Here is a 22530-nt window from a genome sequence, read left to right as displayed (position 1 = left end):
CACATAGCATTAGCATTGGGTTAACTGAATGTTTCTCAGTTACGGTCCTTGGGACCCACTGAACTGCATGTTTTTGATGTTTCCCTCCTCCACCACACCGTCATCAGGCTCTGCAGTGGCCTGATAAGGAGCCATTCATTTGAATCAGGTGTGTTGGAGGAGGGAAACATTGAAAACATGCAGTGCAGTGGGTCCTGAGGACCGGAACTGAGAAACACCGGGTTAACTACTTGTTTAGAAACTGCTTTACTAAAATCTTGTGTGCTTTTGTCGCCCTCCAGTGGTGGCCATCTATGACTACGCAGCCGACAAGGAGGATGAGTTGTCATTTCAGGAGGGAGCAATCATCTACGTCGTCAAGAAGAATGAGGACGGGTGGTTTGAAGGCGTGATGAACTCCACCACCGGCCTCTTCCCCGGAAACTATGTTGAGTCCATTATGCACTACGCTGACTGAGGAAGACCTTGGTTTAGTTTCTTTGATCTGAACTAGAGAAGAAAAGTTTGATTCCAGTTTTTAGACTCACTCTAACCAATCACAATCAGGTCAGAGCTTATGAAGAAAAAACTGCATTTTATTAGTCCTAGTATTGTTTATTAGAGAGAGAGAGTCTATATCTTACCCATAAGGCCTTTTGTTTAGTGGTTCACGTTAAGTTACCTCCACTGAACTTGTCTTGTTGGAGGACTGAGAGCTATTTCTGTTGTCTTGGTTCTAAAATTTGAAACGTATCGACACTAGTAGCGTTTCGCCTACCTACAAGTATAAAGATGACGAAGCCTTGTTGTGTTTCTTCTTCTTCTTCCTCTTCCCAGTTAAACTCAAAGAAGTAGTGAAATGTGAAAACACTGCCGTCATCTGTTTTGTCAGACATGCAACAGCATTTCTACTGAGCTCTGTTTTTCCTGTACAGGCTACTATACTCACTATGAAACAGCGCCTTGCATGCAGTTGTGTTTACTGACAGACTTCATTTTTTAAAATTGTCATGTGTCACCTGGCATTTAAGATTTGTCTGTACATAATTGTCTGCATTACAGAGGATTCAGTCTCTTAAGAAGCAATACATTACATCAGATCACTCTAACTAAACCAGCTTAAACAGCAATAACCCCCCTCAAGACTAACAAAAATTTTAGGTTACTAAAATGTTTATATTGTGTGAGAAGTTCCACAACTCCTCAAACTCTCCAACAAATCCAGTATGGGTAAATGTTCATAAATTTACTGACAAATCATAGGTGAGGCGCGTTTTTTATTGGAGCAAAAAACATAAAAGCAAATAAGATACAATGGCAAAGACATAATAAATCAATATTATATTTAATATGCATATCATATCATAATATGCATATGTTGAAGTGCAGTTATTCTTGGACTGATGCTGACAGTTTGAAGATTTTGAAGAACTTAAGGCTTTTACCTAAACTGTGTTTATTAATTATTAGTCTTATTACTCTATTCTGAGAAATCAGATGAATTTAACAGACATGTTTATTTAATGCTAAAGTTATAGAAAGCTAACTACACTGCTAAAGTCAGAGCTCCATCTCAAGTGAAAGCTAGCTTTAAATGATAATCAATTAACAGCTGTTAAGGCATCTCTTAAGAAGCATACGTGAAAGAATTTGTCATTCTGATTGTCCAGTTACCTGGAGAGATACTTTCATCCTGTGTATCAGTTGAAACACGACCCATAATGAAATCCAAATGGTGTCTTAAAGAGTTGTTTCTGGTTAAACCAGGCTAAGCCTTAGCTAAAAGTAAAGCCAAGTTCAGTGTGATTTCCCCATCAAAACATACATTTTATAAAATCTAAATCACCTCATGGTGGGGATTAAAATAAAGCTAGCTTAGCATATCTCAGTAGCTGCTTTGAATCATGAAGGTCAGTCATTAGGTGGATACACTGCCTTTAAACCACCGACTTGCATGTGAAACATATGTAAATATGTTGGTATTTGAAGCACTTGACTCTTATAAGCTATAAGCAGTAAATTTTGTTTAAAATTTACTAAACATAGGTCAGAAATGTAAGGGAACGCAATTTATATAAAAAAAAAATCCAGAGGCCAAGTGCACTATATGCAGTTTTTACCCTTTGTGTAAGTTTATGCTCTAAAAAATTAAAGAAAGCACAGCAATTTAAAACAATATTCTAATAATTCTAAACCAGTCAAAAGCTTGGACACACTTTCTCATTGGATTGAATGAGAAGGCATGTCCAAACTTTGACTGGTAGTGTATGTGAGATATACTAGTTGAACTAGAAACTAACCAGCTAAAACCTAAAACTCCCCTTTCAGTACTTATTTAAATTTTGTAAGATATTCCTTTTAATTTTGGTAATTTTCTTGGAAGTATTTGCAGGAATACCAGAGCCCAGTTCCTCTCATGGTGTAGACAAATCTTAAAACTCACCACTAAAAACGAAAAGAAGTTTTGACACATGTATTGCATTAAATCTGGTCGTTAAGGTCAGACCCTCTAGTGAAGTTATTATTCGGCTGATACCAAACTGCACCAGGAAATTGAAGTATTCATCTTGAATTAACATGTATAAGAAGTTCTCCCCCTCCTTCACATCTGAGCCTTTTGATTTCACCTTGGTTTCCTGTAGTTGTGTAGTTATCCTCACAAATCGCCAGGTAGAGATTCTGGACCTGTTGCCAGTTTGAAGTTTACAGTATGTTTGCCTGCATGCCTGAATTGCAGTATATAACTGACATTTTTATTCACCTTGTTTTCATATTCTCTGTATTTTATTTTATTTTTCTTTCTGTGGTTTGATTGACTTGCTTCAGTCTCGTCTGATCAGCTGGAGGTTGTGATGTTCTTGTGCAGTGTCTTGGTTGTTACGGCCCTTTAACAGAAGTCCTTTGTTGATGGACTTTACGCTGACCTATATAGAGGGTGATATTTTTCTGTGTTTTGTGGTGTGAATGCAGATCTGTGTGTGTATGTGTGTGAACCAGTATGAACCAAACCTTCCCTCGTGGACTGAAGTGACTGTGGACCTGAAGACAGTGTGTCCTTGTTGTACAGTGTTATTTAAGAGGGCATTTCACAACAAAAAACCAGAGTATGTTCATTTTGTACCTTTATCGTCTCACAGAGAAAACTGTTTGGTCAAAAAACATTTTCCACCAGGCTTTAACATAGTTTGGTTGCAATTAATTATTATTTATGTTACCAATCTGTATGTTTTTTTTTTTAAATAACTGATTAATTATTTGGCTTATAACTTGACAGTAAATAGTGAAAAACTAAATTACAAAATAAAAAATCTAATAAAAACAAGTCAAAAACCGTAATAACTTGTCAGCAAGTTTGAATCGGTCTAGATCAAACATATAAGAGTCTTCAACATTTCTTGCATACTCTGGCTTTTGTTGTTGCCTGCATTATCCCTTTAAAGTGTGGCCTGAACAATTAGATGATCTGTGAAATGTTAAACTTCTCCGAGCCATATTCTTTGTTTTTTACCAGGAAGCCGCTTCGACGTCTTTACTTAATTATCAAACCTTTAACAGCTCCATTCTGTATCCATAGTCACATGTGCAATGAAAATATTGAATCTTTCAAGGAAAACTTTTGTTTTATTGCTTTGAGTTTTACTACAAAACCACTTTTACAGTGCATTGAATTGGTGGAATTTAAACAGAAATATAAACTTTCTCCTGGGTTGTTTCACTTGAGCCTCAGAATTTATTGCTTTTATTAAAATTCTTCTTCACAGTCCGAAGGATCTTCCTGGTAGAAAACAGCAACCGGAGAAGCTTTTTGCTTTCCACAAAAAGAACCATGACTGAAAGCACATCGCTCCTTTGTAAGAAAGAAGCAAAGTGAAATTATTCAGTAAATGTTTTAACAGCCTGTCTGTGCTACTCTTCTTTTTCTGTCAGAAGTTGGATCATTTTTAAAAGTAGTAAGAACACATGGGAGCTTAGAAACTTTACTCCCACAATAAATAAATAAAACACAAATATAGTCCAAAAACACAACCGAGATATACTCTTTAAGATTCACTAATATTATAAAGAATAAACAATTAAAATCAGGTAAAATGTAAATGATGAAAAATAATAATCAACATACAGAATATTTAAAAATATTAAGATAAAAATGCAATTATTCAATAAAGTACCCAAATAGAGGACTTATTGTGATTTAATAACAATGTACACACAAGAATTAATCAAATACTTATTTATTTCAAATGAACGGGACGAAACACCGGAAAGGATACCGCGAGGGTGCATGGGTAAAGAAGGACATTCGTTAGCATGTCAAGATAAATAAGCCCTATTTTTGTGTAAACTTTATCTTTAAACGTTAGATTTTGTGGATTGTGGTTCGGTTATATGGATATTGAACATATCTTGTCGTTAAAGAGTTATAGTAAAAAAGTAAATGAATAATCCCGGTAAGAAGGGAAGTGCAACACTAGAATAGGTGACTACGTTACCCATAATGCACCTTTCCGAAGGGGTCAAATCTGAATTTAAACGGCTACTGGAACTTACTCATGTTTAGCAGCCGTGGGAATATCTTTAAAGACTTTGATATTTTATTCTGGTCGCGTTTATGAGATTGATAAGGCTTTCGTGCCGTTACCAAGCCGATTAATGTGGAGGTTTTCGGGGAAAGTGTTTAGTTTTGCTATGATTTGGCCGCTTTTCGTCAGTTAGCGCCGCTATGCTAGCTCACAGCTAACTCGTTGCTAACAGCTCTAGGATTTATTTAGTTTGTTTACTTTTGGCTTTTTAAAATTCCGTCCCCAACATGAATTAAGTCAGCCTGGTATTCACTGAGGTGCTGCACTAGCTGACGTACACCGTTTTACAAACGGCACAAAGCTTCAACGGAGGCGAACAAACGCAGGTGACAAGGACCATGACTCTCGCTCCGAAAGAACTGTCCAACCTGCTGAGCATCATCTCGGAGGAGGCTTGCACCAATACCTTCGAGAGCCTCTCCACCCACTTCCACCATTACTTCGGTAAAGCGGAGCACTTCAGGGTGGGCTCGGTGCTGGTCATGCTCCTGCAGCAGCCGGACTTGCTCCCCAGCTCCCCGCAGCGGCTCACCGCCCTCTACCTGCTCTGGGAGATGTACCGCACCGAGCCGCTGGCCGCCAACCCGTTCGCCGCCGTCTTTGCCCACCTGCTGAACCCCGCACCAGCCGGGGAGGAGACGGAGAAGGTGCTCTCCGGTAAGTCTCACATGTCGGTTGTGAGGATGCACAACGCTGCGAAGCCCATGATACATGTGTCACTACTGAAATCATAAAGAACTTGACGAAACTCCCCAAAATGTGGACCTACCAGCTTCTTAAATATGAATATGATAATTTTTGCTGTTTGTTTTATAAACTTAAAATATGGCAAATTATACTGAGGTTGAGACTAAAACAGGACATTACAGTGATCTAGTTTCTGCTCGGTTTATTCATCAATGTCTTGCTGCTATCATACACGCAATATTAGATTAGGTTGAATTTAACTTTAATGTTATTACACATGTGCAGGTACAGAGCAACTAGCTGCACTTTAGCATCTAACCAGAGGTGCAATAAGCTGTATAAGCATTATGGTACAGGTTGTTTCTATAGCATATGGACAATATTTATAGATAGAAATGTAGGAACAGGTGAGACCATATTCAAGATTCAAGATCACTTTATTGATCCCGCAGTGAGTAATTAATTGTAATCCAGTAGATAGTCCTATCTGTTCCAACCAACACCTTCGAGAGCCTCTCCACCCACTTCTTTACAAGACAGTTGCCTTTATTCAACACCTTTTGGATTACCATGACCTGGATGACTGAGAACCTTCACATACAGTCCTGTCTGTTCTTTTTGTTTCATTCTACACTGAATAAGTCAAAAAATATCAAGAAAATGCTCCAAATGTTCAAATCCAGTTCTTTGTTTTCTTATCTTGTATTAAGAAAAGCAGCAAGTGCTGTAATGTTTGAGGCTGTAATCAGAAAAGATTTGACTTTCTTTTCCTTTAAAAAATGAGTAACTATTCTCAAATAGCAAACATGTCAGAGACAATATTTCAGAAAATCTTATTACACAAATAAATTTTCAAAGAGCACACGAATAAAAAGTCTTGGTGTATTTCACAGCGGAGTGTCTAATAATTTTAATCTATTGTTTGACCTCATTTTCAAAGATAAATAGTGTTTTTTGATTAGTGTATCAATATTTATGGATGTGCCATTTGGCTAAATGTATAATAAGATTGATGGTATAGAATTGTTTCAGAAAGCGTGACATGATGATTCTCATGCTCCTTCCTATCCGTCTTGTGTCTAGGCTTCCTGCCTCCCATCACCCAGCCGGAGAAATTCTTCCTGTCCCAGCTGATGCTGGCGCCACCCAGGGATCTCTTCAAGAAGACGCCCAGGCAGGTGTCCTGCATGGATGTGGGCAACATGCCCCAGACTATAGACATCAGCGGGCTGCAGCTCGCATTAGCAGGTCAGTGTACACCAACACAGTCTGTGATCTACTGTAAATCAGAGACACCACTTCTCCTCCTGGTGCTTTGTATATGTCCTGCTTTTGGGCTAAATAGAGGTTTATTTGAAGTCTATTTGAATGGAAATCTAATTTGAAAAGCGGGAGTTCACCTATATTTAAGGACTACGTAACAATATATTTTCAACATCTGATACAGATTTGGATTATGAAGCGTATCAGCTGCTGCCCTCACATTAGGCTGAGTTTAGAAGAACCCGTATAACCGTACAACCTCTTAAAGTGAGATCCAAAACTTTTTAAGTGGAAATGTTCAGAGAGATCAGAGTTCACGAGTTCTATTTGCTGGTGTTTTTAGAAATTGTGCAGGTTTATATAGAGTTTATAGATTGTGTTTTAGTTGCAGTTAGTTTAGCTTGTTGAACTGTTCCAGACAACAATGTTTGCCTAGGAGCTGTTACTGCCTGAACACCAAATAGTTTGTCTATTTATCATCACATGTAATTACCAAGAAATTCCACTTGAAGGCAGCAAGTGTCACACTGACTTCTCTAGACTGTTGCATTATGGGTACGCCAGTTTAAAAATCCAGTGAAAGATCAGTGAACAAGTTCACCTGTGATTTTTCTGATTGGTTTCTACTTCCTGTGACATTTGGTTTTATAAACAACAGAGAGTGAAGATAAAATCTTGAAGCCATGTGCTAAAATGTATTTGAGTTGTATTCCTCTGTGTGCTTCTTTTTAATTCGACATATCTCTGTGCGTCTTTCAGAGCGTCAGTCAGAGCTGCCCACTCAGAGTAAGGCCAGCTTCCCCAGCATCCTGAACGACCCCGATCCAGACTCTTCCAACTCAGGATTCGACAGCTCTGTGGCCAATCAGATCATCGAGTCTCTGGTCACGGGGCCTCGGCCGCCACTGGAGAGTATGTGCTTCAGTGTTAATGGGGTTTTAAATTTGAAGCTGTAGTGTCATAGTTCAAAGTGGCAGAAATGTTTGCATAGACTAATTCATTTGATGGTCGTTTGTGCAGTTTTCTGCAGTCTTTGCCTGAAAAGTCTCAGTTCTCGACAAGAGGAAACCTGTCGCAGAAAAAAAAAAAAACATCTGAATCATGACAGTTTTTGTATCAGATCTCTGTTGTCCTGTGATTATAATTCATTGCTGTTCACATCCTGACACATGGTGCTGACTCTGTGAATATGAGGACGCCTCTTAAAGACGTGGTCAACGAGATCATCTGCAGGCTAAAGAAGCCCAGAGTCTAAAACGCACACCCCATGCCGTCTGTTTCTCTTCAGGTCACTTCCGGCCCGAATTCATCCGACCGCCGCCGCCTCTACACGTGTGTGAGGACGAGCTGGCGTGGCTGAATCCCACCGAGCCGGATCACAGCATCCAGTGGAATCAGTCCATGTGTGTGAAGAACAGCACCGGCGTGGAGATCAAGCGCATCATGGCCAAGGCCTTCAAGAGCCCCCTGTCCGCTCCGCAGCAGTCACAGGTGGGTTCATATTGAATGAAACTCTGTAACTGAACCATGAAAAAAGCTGAGATAAAATAAATGAAGTTCACAAGGCACAAAGACAAACTCACATCTAAGATGCTCCAACCAGAAAATGTTTGTTTTTTTTCTTAATAAGAATAAAGTTGACTCAGCATTTGATTATTGGCCGTTCTTCTTCTGTGGTTCTGCAGCTGCTGGCAGAGCTGGAGAAGGACCAGAAGCTGGTTTATATCATCGGCTTGTCCCCGGCGAAGCTGCCTGACCTGGTGGAGAACAACCCACTGGTGGCCATCGAGATGCTACTGAAGCTGATGCAGAGCAGCCAGATCACAGAGTATTTCTCAGTGCTGGTCAACATGGACATGTCTCTACACTCCATGGAGGTCGTCAACAGGTGAGAGCAGAGAAAACATTTTTAACCAGGTAGAAAACTGATCATTGTGTTAATCTGTGCTGTCCAACAGTTTTTTTTTGCCATATTGTGGCTCCATTTTCATGTGTCATGAAGTTTGTAAAGACAGATTTTCTTTTAACACTGTTCAGGTGCCTGGTAACTTGGTGTAGTAACACAAGTGAATCCAGTTGTTATTTGTAAACTCAGAACCGTTGTCTGTGTTTGTATTCAAGATGCTGCCTGCATGTCCACAGTGACAGATATTACTGAATACAAATATTCTGCAGGTCACTGAATAGGCTGCAAGCTGCATTTCAGCTTGTTCAGCTTTTATCAGAGACATTAAGAAATATACAGTTTAAATAATGTATATTCACACACATCACATTTACACTATATTTTTTCCTCAACCACACCCTGATCATTTCTTTTTGTTTTGTTTTGTGTTGTTGTTACTTCCTCAGACTAACCACTGCTGTGGACCTGCCTCCAGAGTTTATTCACCTCTACATCTCCAACTGCATCTCCACCTGTGAGCAAATCAAAGACAAGTACATGCAGGTACCACAGCACACTGAAAGGATGAAGACTGAGGCTTAAATACTCCTTTTAGAAGTGGGTAGAGGTGAGATGTACCTAATGTTTGGTACGATGTCACATTGCTTTCTTTCAGAACCGCCTGGTCCGTCTGGTCTGTGTCTTCCTCCAGTCTCTGATCAGAAACAAGATCATCAACGTCCAGGACCTCTTCATCGAGGTCCAGGCCTTCTGCATCGAGTTCAGCCGCATCCGAGAAGCCGCCGGCCTCTTCCGCCTCCTCAAGACCCTGGACACCGGAGAAAACCCAGCCGAGGCCAAACCTGCCAAATCGTGACCCTGCATGGAGCCCCGGCCCAGCCAAGGAGGAGAGGCTAGAATGAAACATCCCTTTAAAAACCAGCTGAAGGGTTCGTTTCACCAAGAACTTGAGCCGCTCGCTCCACTGAAGAGTAAATACTGTAAATATGAGTTGGTTTTCTTCAGACTTTAAATTTTTGCACCGTTGTCTGCAGGTCTCTGGACTTTATCTTCATTTTGAAAAGACAAAAGAAAAGAATTCATTTCTTTTTCTACCAGCACTCATATTGTTTGAAACTGGACCCTGTAAGTTTTCTTTAATTAAACTGAGCTTTCAGGGCGTACGTGTGTTTTCATTCATTTCATTTATCAGGTCACTGTCGCCCACATCCGACGCGTCATGAACACAGGTTGACATTTAGACAGACACAGACACTCTGTGGTGCTGCTGTGCTGAATCACTGAAAAACATTTGTGGCCAGTTCATTAGGTACACTAAAGAGTACATTCAAATACAACAGTCCTGCATTAAATCAACTTAACAATTGTCATAATGTTCAGTTTATGTTGAAACTGTGTCAGAAAGTTGATTATTCAAGGAGGAGGTATTTTTGGTGCTGTTAAAATATAATATAAACATGAGTCAGTACAGCACAGAACAACTCTCTCACACCGTCACTGGTGTACCTAATGAAGTGGCAAGTGGGTGTAATTTTAATCTTGAGACGATCTGATGAGAGTTCAGAATTTAAAGGAACAATTTGACATTTGTTAGTTTAGATGTTAAGATCAAATCCTCTCACGTACCTTTGAGTAGATTAATCGTGATTATGTCTGTGAAGGTTCTCAGTCATCCAGGTCATGGTAATCCAAAAAAAAGGTTGAATAAGGGTTAGGGTTAGGCTTCTTCAGTTCTGATAAACTAGCGGGAAATTGAGGTTTAAATAGGAATAAATTCTGTGGGTAACACCTACGCGAAACTTGCTTGACCAGAAGGAAGGAAGCCATCTATGTCAAAGTGGAGAAACCTTCTCTAAACAGAGAAGATGGACTGAGATTTAATTTGCCATCTATTTATAATTCAGTCTTGACTTCTGTCCCCAAGAAGTTTCAACACCATTCACACATTGAGCCTCCAGGCTCTCACTGACAAAAGCTTCATTAGAGCTCTATTCATAGGGTAAGTTAGTCTAGGCACACAGTTTCAAAGACAGGTAAGTACCAGCCATTATGGAAATTAGTGACCCCAGTTTCTGGTCAAGCAAGTTTCGGGTGGATGTTACCCGCAGAGTTTATTCCTATTTAAACCTCAATTTCCCACTAGTTTATCAGAACTGAAGAAGCTACTCGGATGAGTGGCAAAACGTCTTCAAGAAATTCTACAAGTCCAGCTGACCTTATTCGACGCTTTTTTTGGATAATCGTGATTAATCGCATGATTATAGTTAACAGAAATGAAGTGTGCTTTTTTAAAATTACTTGCAGATGCGCCTGGAAGAAATGAATGTAACTAAACATTAAGCTGCACAGTTAGCTTAGCATGGATCATTTAAAAAGGCGCGTTTTGTTAACTGTGAACAAATACAGCTAAAAACAGTTTGCTCCTGAACGCCTTTACACGAGAATCTCTTCACAACACGACACTCTTATTAAATCCAATTAACACAAACATTTCAATACAAAATGTGTTTATTAGTTGTGTACATCAGGTTTAAACTTCCTGATTCAAACTGTGGCTCTGCCTGGGACATGTCAGCTACCACAGAAACAGGATGGAAGTGTACAGGAAGCTCTTCATAGGAAAAATCAACTTGCTGCTTCAGACAACCACTGATTATTTAAAGCAACAAAAAACAAAGCTCTTTAGAAATAAAAGTGAAACCAAATAGCAGTGATCTTCCTGAGGACGCTGAATGGTGAGGAGTTACCAGAGTTCAGTTTAGAGTGAAACAGAAGTAGCAAATCATTTTAAGAGCTGAAAGATAAAAAGCCTGAAACTGACATGAGGAGGAGGAAGTCAGACCAGTGGAAAAACGAATACAGCAACAAGTAATACTGCAATATTTCAACTCATCTGAAAAACCTTCCTCTGCCTTCTGTTGGTTTTAAAGCTTTATAATCTGGAACCAGGCATGTGGGAAACTGTTGTGTTAAGTTGTTCAGTTACAGAGTGAGCAGCTGGCAGAAATCTCATCGGTTCAGTTAAACTGTTTATTTGTCTTAGAGCGGTCAGAGACAGATTTATCTCCACATAATGAAAACATCAGAACTCCTCTCAGGTTTAAACTTCACCTCAAACGCTCCATGTTTAAGATTTAAGATACGCTGTGGTCTCAAAAAGACTGTCACCTTAGACTTTATAGGATTAAGTTTAAAAGTTTTAACTGTAACAGAAATCACCTCCGTTTTAAAAACTGCAACTTCAATATTTCTGTGATTTGAGTTTATTCTTGGTCTGTTAAAAGTTTCCTTGGTGGTCTGGGTGGCGATCAGGTCCAGGTTCTGGGTTGTTCTGGGTCACTCATGGGGGGCGGGGGGTTCTTTAGGCTCTCTTCATGCCACGTGCCATGAGGCAGGCGAACACCGTCATCACCATCTTAGGTTTGACCTCCACCAGGTCCTCAGGCAGCGCGTACACACGGGCCCCGATCTTCCTGGCCATGGAGATGGCGTACCTGTCGACACAAACACCAGCGGCCTCTTGAGTGAATGAACTTCATTACATGTTAAAGGAACATGTCATTGGCCTCATTTCTAAAATGTTAAATCCTGAAAGAAAAGGAGGGGCTGAAGGAGTTAGTACTTTGCGTTGTTGAGTTTCTCCTCCTCCGTCAGGTCTTCTGTCTTGAGCAGGTCGTATCTGATGGATCCAGGCTGGATGGCGTCGATCAGGTCTAGAACCGGCATACTGCTGCTGATGGACCCGTCCTACACAAACATTTAGTTTATTCAACAGATCACAGAACTTCTGCAACCTGCAGATACAGATGTGATACAACACCAGGACATTTTCACCATTTCTTAGTATCTTTAGTTTAATCAAATCAGCTTTTCTGCAGATGTTAAGGGCTCAGAGTAAATTAATTAGTTATCTATTTTTTAACCCTTTAGAACCAAACAAGATGTCTGCAACATGTTAGCTCACAGTATTTGAAACTCACAGTGGTTTCAAAGTGTGGCTGAACACTGGGAAGTTGTGCTTTTGTGTGGAAGACCTTCATGAGATCTCAAGGGTAGAACTAATGTGTGTGTGTGTGTGTTACCTTAAAGCTGGAGATGGTTGGTTTTCCAGCTTGTGTGAGCATGTCGTTGACCCAGGCCACAATGGTGTCGTCAGTGACTTTCTGACCGTCACCCAGGTCCTCCAGGATGTTCAGGGTGTACCTGAGGGGACAGCCGTCAGACACAACTCCTAACTAGACCTCTACACATTTCTGTTTGTCTTGTTCCTTTCAGGCGGCTCTGTTACCTCCTCATGAGCTGCCACAGTAGAGCCAGAGTGAGGGTTCGATTCCCTGCGTTCAGGTCCTGACCAGCGATGCCGACCAGGGAGAACTTGGCCTCCTTTTTGCCCAACTCCACGGCGTAGTTACAGTTCTCCAGCTGGAACACAAACGTTACGGTTTACTGAAGCCACTTTAAAAAAAATACTTTGAGTCATTTCTTTAGTAGATAAATAATCCAGCTGCATTAATTAGTGGTAAACCAAACCAAAGGTGTAACAGCTCCATGGCGTCACTAGTGGTTTACCATCTAGTTCATCCCTATGACTCAAGAAATGAATAACTATCAGGATGATTCTGACTTTATTTATAGGGAGGATTTGATCTGAATAACGTTGTGGTTTTTTTTTTGTGTGTTTTTTTTTTACAGTTTTCAGGGGGAGGGGTGTTGTCATCATACCTTCTTCATGTTGCTGCCCAGTTTAGGGTAGGGTGGCTTGTTGACTTTGTCCCAGTCCACTGGTACCTTGATCTTCTCATACAACTGGAAGATGACCAGGGCGTCGTCAATGTCTCTGTAACACATGTGCATGTGGACATCAGTCATTAGGCGTCATATTGTAGGACTCAAAGCTATTTTAATGTTAACTGTACAAATGCTGGCCTTTCAATCTGATCTGTAAACTGACTCACACACTTCTTATGAAGTGATGTCCTTTTACAGGAACAGTTTGAGTCAGTTTACAGATCAGATTGAAACAGAAACGTAAAAATAGAAACGACACAGATCGAACAGAGTCGCTGCTAAGTGTGGTAGTTGCTCTCTGCCTGTAGGGGGCAGTATGAGCAGCTAAACCACAAGTGTCAAACATTCAGTTGTATAATGTATTGTAGGTTATTATGCTGTTATATTACTGTTCCGGCCCACTTTAGATTAAATTGTGCCTCCCAAACTAAAATGAGTCTGACTCCCCTGAGCTAAGGGATAAGAGAAGCAAAGTGTTTTCTTACGCGTAGAGGTGATTGACACGAGGGTTGACGCCCAGTGAGTTCATCCAGTTCCTGAAGGTGCGCTCCTCCCTGGTTTCACCTGCAGAACAGTGTCAGTGACAGCTGGTTAGAGACCAGGCTGTTTCAGAGAACGTTTGAGTCTGGAGGAACCACGCTCACCCTCGATGGAGCTCCAGTCGATCTCCTGGTTCTCGGGCTTCTTCAGCGCCGGATACTTGTTGAACAGATTGGCGATAAAAGCCAGGTTGAGTTTGGGGTTGCCGCGGACGACGTCTGTGGGCATGACGAACTGTCTGCATCCGAGCTTGTCGGCCTGGTCCAGCATGCACTCAGCACGCTTCAGGTCGTCCTTCTCCTGTAGAGGAGAACGAGCACGACCACCGGTCACATCATCACATACACCTTCACAACATGATTATACATGGAACAATAATACCAAATATGATGAAAATTTGATAATTCTTTCAACTGTGACAATAAAATGATCATTTTACATTTGTGTCACAGTGCGTAACATATTTTTAAAAGTCTTTAAATATTAGATTCATTCTGTAGATGTCAAATGTGCCATTGAGGAGCTGGAGGCTTTATTATTTTCACACATTTAAGAGAAGTTATGAAAATGGTGTGCAGCTGAATTAAATAATATTACATAAAATAAATAAAAGAAACTTCGTCATGTATCTGAGTAGTTTATAACAACACTGATCCAACTCTGAAGTAGAATATGAATTAGATCATGTGCACTACCACGTATAAACAAGTCTTACTCTGAGTCCTGACATGTCGATGGCGATGGGTGGGATTCCCTCTTCATCTCCTTTGGGGGCCACCTGGTTCAGGATGTTGTAGTACGCCTTGGAGTCCTGGAACAAGCCGCTCAGAGACGTTAATACTGAACAATCGCACTGAAAGCTCCAGTCTGTTAAGAGGCTGGTTTAAAATGAACACATCTTCGTAGGGCTGAAGCAGCTGCGGTGTGGGCACGAGTCAACGCTTTGACGCAGAGACGTGTGTGCTCACCTTGATGTCGGAGCTGAAGTTGTTGATCTTGCCACAGCCGGACTCCTCCAGGTGATAGTTGGCCCAACGCAGCAGCAGCTCCTCGGGGGACAGTTTCATGAGGTCCTCCAGACTCTCTCCATCACGCAGCAGAGCGATCAGAGCTACACACAAACACGTTTAATGATAAGCATCAGCTGGTCAGGTCAGAGGTCATCATTATCTGTATGGAATATTTTTATGCAGGACTATTCCTTGACTTGGCTGGTTGTCAGATCTGCAGTGTTGGACTGCATTATGTTTAATAGCTATGCATAAATAAATTAAGTATGAGACAAGGAAACAAACACACACCTTCGTTCCTGCTGAGCTCGATGTCGGCGAACAGTCCGATCTTGATGACCTGCCACAGCAGACCCAGGACCAGATGCTGCCGGCCCTCCTTCAGGTCCTCGGCTCCGATGTTCACCACGTGGCAGCCGATGGCCGAGGCCGAGTTCAGAGCCAGGTTCAAGTTCTCCTGTTAGACCAAAGCACATGAGGCTGTGTGAGGTTCCTGAGTGTCGATGTGACGCAGATCATCAGTTGTGTTCCTGTCTCACCTGGATGGTGAAGGGCGTCAGCTTCTTCTTGTTGATGGTTCTCTCGTCGATGGTGTCGGGCACAGAAAGGTTGATCATTTTACTAAAGAGAGAGAAAAAAAAACAATCATTAATCTATCTGAATCAGCTGGGGTTGGCTGTGCAGGTGTCCCTTTCTTTAGAGTAAGAAGAGAAGCTTGCTTGTCTAGTAACAACATGGGAGAACGTGAATTATTTCCAGATAGTTCCTTTAAATTTTAGAAATCAGGTGTGTTATTGTCCACACTCGTTATAATATTTATCGTAGTATTTATAAAGCAGGTGGTACCAGAGGACGATTCCATCTCCCATAGCAGTGAACAGGTCGTCGCTGTTTGGGTCCATTGGCAGCACGTGTTTACAGTCTGGGTCCTTCTCCAGAGCTTTGTTGATCCAGTTCACAAAGGCCACCTTCTCCTCCTCTGCAGACACAACGAGACATGAAGCAAAGAGCAGCTGGAAGACGGACTGAGTCAGCTGGTCTCCATCTCTACTGCTGCCTCTCATTACTATGGCTGTTTATATTGTGTCAAGGCTGAGACATGTAGTTATAATGGAAGTCAACGGGACAATTATGTAGACTAGGGTCACAAGAGGTTAATTTTCGTTAACAACAACAAAAAAAGTGACTTTAAATAATCAAACTCAAATGGTTAAAGATTGAATTTTTGTAAAGTGCTGAATTGGTTTAAGAGATTTATGCAGAAAAAAACGGAAAACTATATTAATCAGTTTTTCTAGCAGTTATTTGGATTACTGACTCAAGAGGGCAGTACATGAGCACATGATCATTTTGTGATTGTTTACTTCAATGAAATAGATTCCTTCCTTATAGTATGGCCTCATTTGTAAAGTATTTTGTCTACCAATTTTTGGCCGTTTATTGCCATTAGGTGTTAACTTGTAATGTGTAATGTGTTGCTTGTTTCTGCTTGGTGTGTGTTTGTGTGTGTGTGTGTGTGTGTGTGTGTTTGTGTGTGTGTGTGTGTGTGTGTGTGTGTGTTTGTGTGTGTGTGTGTGTGTGTGTGTGTGCGTGTGTGTGCGTGTGTGTTCACACCTGAGTAGGAGTGCTGGGTGCCCGACTGCTCTGAGGTTCCTGCCACACTACAGATCCCCTCCTTCTTATTGATGGCTTTCCTGAAGGTCTTTGCCACCTCACTGCTCTTCAGGCCGTGGACGATCTGCAGGAAATAAAGGGTATGATGCGTTGGAGCTCTGACAGAACAATCACAAACACTACATCTTTACAGAGAAGGTGAGGAAGAAAAAGAATCAATGAACTCACATGAGTGAACTCATCAAAGGTGAGCTGTGAGCTGGACTTGGTCAGCTCCTGGATGATCTCTCTGACTTTGTAGCCCGGCAGTGACAGGTTGGCAGCCTTGAAGAGCTCGTTGAGCTCATCTTTGCTGATAAATCCGTTGTTGTCCACATCTGGGAAAAGACAGAGAGATCAGATGTCACAAAGACCTGAGGAGACCTGAATGTAACAAGCTTTTACTTTTACTCCTTAAGCTTAGAAAACCAAGCAAACAATCTCAGTTCTCTCACCAATCTTAGCAAAGGCTTCTTTAAGTTCCTCAAGCTCCTCTGGAGAAATTGGAGTGGCCATGTTGGGAACCTGAGACAGACAGAACAAAACATCCTTAAATGAAAAGCAAACACTGAGAGGACTGAGCAGCTTAACAGTTGAGCAGTGCAGAAAAGGAGGAACTTCAGAGATGGTATCTCTTGATTTAAACGGTGATGCAAACTGTTCACACTTCTCACTTCTGCCTGTCTAAAACTTCCTGCTTCTGTTTCCCTTCCTTCCTGACAGAGACCAGTTTCTTCATCCGTTAGTCTCTAATAAGATAGAAGCACAGACTGGTCCTGCACAGATCTTTTACATAAAATGCAAATGATTTCCAGTTTTTTTAAAAAAAATCTACTATTTATAAGTTCAGGCTGCAAACCCAAATCTATATTTTGCATAACCAGATTGACTTTAATCTGGGCAGCAAAAAAATGCAGAAAATCCGATTCAAAACGCATTTGGATGTGAATTCATTTCTAAAATGCAGTTCCAAACCTGATTAGCGCCGTGCAGCGTGAAGAGGTGTGTGGACAGAAGTTCAGATAAAGTGTCTGCTGGTACCAGACGGAGCTGGAAGAAATCTACCGGAACAAGATCAACTAAACCCCCTCCACCTGCACAGCTACGCAGTTCCAGTCACCCGCTTCGTTACTACACCAACACATGCACATGTTGCTCAACATCTGCAAATCTGATCTGATCACTAGCAAATAAAAGGTCTAAATAAAAGTCTAACAAACCTTTGAAGAAACACAGTTCCTCCACCACTGGGTCCACTGGAAGAAGAAGAAACTATTTAAAGCACTAAAGGTGTGAGACTTCAGAAACTACCACTCACTGAAACAACATCACGTCAAGTTTTCCACGCTGCAAACATGAACAATACAAGGTGAATTTAGCTCCTTTCTCTAATTCATTACTGAAAATATCACAACATGTAAATAGGTCAAACTTCTTAACAAGTCTGATCTGAAATATGCAAACAGGTGACATTAACAACCCACTGAAAGAATCCCCAGCCACAACTATGGGAACTTTAGCCACGTGTACCTTAGGCTACGAACGCTGTGACAGGATATAAATGACAGTGACTATGACAGCAACGTAGAGTGTGGAAACTACCTACAAGTACAAACTGAACAGCATTGTCCGAAAGTGCAGTTCCTCAAACAGAGACTAAATACTGGCTCCATAAGTGAGTAAATTCTCATAAACCTTTATGATCAAATGTCCAACTTCATAGCAGAAATATAGGTTTAAAATTAATATAAAATCTGTTCTGGTCTCCATAGATAGTTTTCAGTTCTCAATGACTGTTCAGAGTTAATTTTTTTTATAAATTCAGTCAAAGCATAAAAGATGTTCAACTTCTTTTGTTTGTTTGTTTCTAAACACTAAAACAAAAGAAATGATAAAAATGCTGTAGATGCGGAAGAGCGAGGCAGCTCTGAGGAGTAGGTGATCACATGACACCCAGGACATTTTATTTCAGTCCGTGATGATTCACTCCAGTCCTTTTTTGGCGAATAAATGAGAACATGCACAAACTCGCTCATAACACCGAAGAGGAGCAGGACGCATGCATTTACCACAAAGATGACGACCGCTTTGCAGCTTAAATAATGATTCAACTTCCTGTGCTCATCTACACAGTTAGATGACAGTTAGTTGTTATAACATCTCACTCAGAGGTGTTAATTCTGTACTTTCTAATGCATCTGTATCCGTACTGAATGCTGGTGACTAACTCAGCACACCTTCACAACATTCATATAAAGCTGTATGACAAGAAGCTGTGACTGAATATTTCAGGTATCAGATTATGTTAATGTCTTTAATTTCAATCACATATCTTTGACCATCTTTGGCCACTGTACAGAAAACCTCACAACTCACGTTTACGGACCACAGAATGTAACACTTTAATAACATAACGTACGATGTAATGTTTCCAGAGTAAAATGTATAAGGTAATGATGTCACAGCATAACACAGAAGCTAATGATTGATACTGGGGGCGACTCAGGAAGCGAAACAGAGCCTGGACACACTTACTGTTAATTTCTCGAAAGTTTTTTAAAGCTCGCTGCAGTCAAATGACTCAGCCTGCCATTTAAGGTGATAAACCTCAGCTCTGCATGCCCACTTCTTTGTCAGTTCATGTCTATTTTATGACCTATTTGCATTTGTGTTTCTGTGGAGATTTCAACTGTGCTTTGTTTCTTTCAAACAAAGCACATCAAACCCCGGACAAAGTTAAAAAGTGGATAAATGAATGTTAAAACTAAAAGGTTCGATCTAGTTTCTTGTTTCAAGAACTTTTTTTTTCTTTTCTTTTTTTTTTGCAGAAATCACTTACAAAATCAGTTCATTATGTATCCACTAAAACCCAGAGGATAATAATTCACCTCATTGGCTAAATTCATTTATTTACTACCACTAAAAAATACTAAAAGTGTGAGACTAGTCTTCCATCAATTTCACTCTAACCCTTCTCTACTCTGAGCCCTGCCTGGGTGCTCTCTTGGATGTTGGAGCTTTACTGTGCAAAACGATTAAAAAGCAGTGTCTGATGCTGTGAGGCTCAAGTGAAGAGCTCATCTGACTTTAGGGTCTCTACCTGCAATTGGATTTGAGACTTCACAACTAGTTTGAAGACAATCCTGATCCAGGAAGTCAACATAAATGGACTCTCACTAAAAGTGGACTCTCAGAGATGTTTGGGTGACAACTTGAATCCAGCAGCTAAACTTTTGGAATGTTGGACGTGTTTGCATATTTCTACATGGTTCAATTCTAACAGATTTCTACTTGTTTCCTTTTTTGTTTATCATTTCACAAGCATTAAGATGCATCTGTTGACCTTCTAGAGGGATCCAGGAACCATCAGACAAAACTAGCTGACTGTATATTAAGTAGCTGAAACAGCAGCTGAGAACTGTTGACATAATCTATTATAATCTACAACAGTCAGCATAGCTGTGTGATTTCTATTCTGACTTGAGTGAAAGATCTGAATATAGCGCCTGTCATACATCCACCGCTTCCAGAATAAAGTTTTTTAACAATAATAGTAACACTGATGGCATTAACAACATTGTTACTCTCTCTTAGACCACTATTTAGACCTTACATGACAGGAGAATGTGTGTGTAATGTGTAGAAAATACAAAATTGAACTATGGCTGGTGCAGCTAAATCTTACTTGCATTAATTTTTTTTTTTTTAAAAAAAACACAACTACACAATCATTCAACTACACAAGCATTCAGAAAACATGATGACATTTTGTGTTTCATGCATTAAAGTGAGGAAGGATGTCGTTTCTTCATCACTGCACACATTTCAGTCACATGCCTCGTGAACGTCATCATTTATTCACCAAGTTTGTTTCTATTCACACAAATTGTGCAACAAATTGCAGCACAAAAGCAACATTTTGTTAGACTTGTTTCCTAACGTCAGGTTTGTGTCTGGTTCTTTAGACGCTCAAACTGAAAATGTTGTCTCTGTACCTCTGCAGAAATTAAAACTCGACTCAGTAAATGTTCGTCAGTTAATCTACATCACTGAATCCTTTTTTAGAAAATTGTGAAACCATGTCTGCATCTGCAGATACATAGGATAACTATGATATGAACAGTGCGGCATTCCCCTCTAAATTATAGCGAAGTTGAAGTGTAATGTGGTAGAAAAGGGAAATAGTCAGTAAAATGGCAAAAAAAAAACAAAGAAGCAGGACTGTCTCGGAGCGTCGTGGTGTAAGTCTTGACTCGAGCCTCCGTCGCCATGTTTGCATTGAACTGAACCTCATCAGCATGTCTCACATGTGCTAGAGTTGTGTTAACTATAACCTCAACAGTTCATAAGAAAACATCAAGTATTAATAAATAACCCTTAATAGTGTCTACTTTTCTCCTTCGTCCGTTGCCTTTAAGGGATTTTTTTGCAGTTGAAGTGAAGCTAACCGCAAACTTCCTTTTTAGCTCAATGCAGTGCTTTAACTTCTTCCTCCTTTCTGCTGCCTTTATGTCTCACTCTGCTTCTAGCAGCTCTTACCTTCTTTTTTTATTCATGCATGCTAAGTTCTGAATGATTTAAGTCAAACGTGTTCTGTGTTCTGCAGAATAAGCACAGCAGCTTTTGAGTTCATGTGGTTGCTGTATGAAGCAGTGCAGGTGTCTAGTGAGCACAGCAGCAACAGCAACTGAGCAGCACTGAAGAAAAAAAACATACCAAACTTTGTAATGATATTTGCTATAATACTGGATTACAACGAGAGCTTCTCTTTCTGTGTTTGGCTCTCTTTTACTTCGTCTTTCCAACTACAGAAACAGAATAAGTGGCCGATCTCAAGTGCCTCTAATCCCACAGTGATGCCTTCGGGAAACACCTGTGAAGATCGGAGGCCACCTGATCCCATCCTTCTTTACCTGAGGGGTGCGTCGAGGAGGCTGGTGATCTCTGGGCGTGGAGGGTGACTTGCTCAATCTCTCTTCTCTCTCTTCCTCAGCAGGTCTCTCTGGCTGCTGTGCTGCTCACCGATTGACAAGCCCCGCACTGAGTTGGCACCGAAAGCACGGCGACAACACATCTATTCAAATCTACGAGGAAGGAAGTGACATACAGCGCCTCAGAAACAGGAATCAAAAGCGTTTTGTCTTTATATGGCAATGCACGCAGGCTGCAAGTGTAGGTGACCCCCAGAGCCTCTCTGCGGGGGCTCTGGGGGACATGTTTTACAGTTTTTATGAACGTTTTGACTGTCAATGGGATGTTTAATGCAGAGGACCAAATTAAAACAAGTGTTAAATAATAGACGCATGTTCGTTGCCTTCGCAAACCTAAGAACTCTGAACGAGGGGGCCGTGCCAGTAACTTTTAAAGGCGTAATGTTTATTTATTTATTCATTTCACAGATTTATGTCCATGTAATAGCAGTTGGGCAAGGAAGCTATGATAAAAAGATAGACGAAGAGACTGGTTAGGAGAGTATAGGTAGATTCAAAAGTAATTTAAATGATTAAATGACTCAGGTAAGGCTGATATTGTGTCGTCTGAACCAAGAACGAGAAAAAAAGTGGAAGTAATCCTAGACATGGGTCATTTTACATGACATTCAAAGGAAGTCAAAGACAAGGAAATGAACAGAGAGGCTGATGAGTCATTAACAATAAATCATAATGACAAATTCAAAGGCAGAAGACAGACATTGAAGAGTATTCACTGTAACACAGGTATACGTACTTGCATATAAAAATGGACAAACCTTCCAAGAGTCACCCACAGGAATCCTGAAGCTCAGTGTTGTGTATCCGGCTGTGGCCATGTTGGCAATGTCTGACTCCACAGAACTCCTAGTTAATTCAGACATGAGGAAAGAGGAGGAGCATGAGAGGAGCAATGGCAAGAAACTTGAGGGCCCTTAATTATGCAATTTGATAGGTGAGTTAGATGAAGTGGCGAGTTGAATAAAAATTCTCAACCTAGAGGTGTGTAGAGGTGCTGTAAATTTCAACATGGAGGCCTATGGGGATTTAATCGCTTTTTGAGACAGCCTCACATTTACATTAAAGAAACTGCATTGTTTTGCTCACTTCCATTTTGGCTTCACTTTTCAAAAAAAGAAAAAAGAAAAATAAAG

The 22530-nt window shown here is 40.7% G+C and overlaps 3 protein-coding genes across 8 annotated transcripts in view; 2 read left to right on the top strand and 1 right to left on the bottom strand.

Moving 5' to 3' along the window:
- LOC125017401 (abl interactor 2-like) overlaps positions 1–3877 on the top strand; it is a 30862-nt gene extending 26985 nt beyond the window's left edge. For all 6 annotated transcript variants that reach the window (XM_047600470.1, XM_047600472.1, XM_047600469.1 and 3 more), the window contains one exon: positions 282–3877. In XM_047600470.1, the coding sequence (XP_047456426.1) occupies positions 282–457 (176 nt within the window). In that variant the 3' untranslated portion in view covers positions 458–3877. The remainder of the gene's footprint in view (positions 1–281) is intronic.
- Positions 3878–4473: 596 nt separating this feature from the next.
- On the top strand, positions 4474–9578 carry cnot11 (CCR4-NOT transcription complex, subunit 11). The gene is made up of 7 exons (XM_047601935.1): positions 4474–5216; positions 6330–6494; positions 7269–7421; positions 7798–8000; positions 8195–8397; positions 8862–8958; positions 9071–9578. The coding sequence occupies exons 1-7, from the start codon at positions 4898–4900 to the stop codon at positions 9269–9271; spliced, it is 1341 nt and encodes a 446-aa protein (XP_047457891.1). The 5' UTR covers positions 4474–4897; the 3' UTR covers positions 9272–9578.
- Positions 9579–10905: 1327 nt separating this feature from the next.
- On the bottom strand, positions 10906–21478 carry lcp1 (lymphocyte cytosolic protein 1 (L-plastin)). Its single transcript, XM_047601423.1, has 16 exons — positions 21320–21478; positions 16862–16931; positions 16596–16744; positions 16368–16491; positions 15600–15732; positions 15293–15374; positions 15045–15210; positions 14712–14854; positions 14459–14554; positions 13848–14043; positions 13689–13767; positions 13138–13252; positions 12704–12837; positions 12498–12618; positions 12038–12162; positions 10906–11909 (listed from the first exon to the last, which is right to left on the bottom strand). Exons 2-16 carry the CDS (start codon positions 16920–16922, stop codon positions 11777–11779), a joined length of 1857 nt encoding a protein of 618 aa, XP_047457379.1. The 5' UTR covers positions 16923–16931; positions 21320–21478; the 3' UTR covers positions 10906–11776.
- Between the last annotated feature and the right edge of the window lie 1052 nt (positions 21479–22530).

Source organism: Mugil cephalus, chromosome 12 (genome assembly GCF_022458985.1).
Source record: "Mugil cephalus isolate CIBA_MC_2020 chromosome 12, CIBA_Mcephalus_1.1, whole genome shotgun sequence".
Taxonomy (NCBI): domain Eukaryota; kingdom Metazoa; phylum Chordata; class Actinopteri; order Mugiliformes; family Mugilidae; genus Mugil; species Mugil cephalus.
The sequence above is the reverse complement of the archived record's forward strand: the minus strand, read 5'-3'. Positions and strand labels throughout refer to the sequence as shown.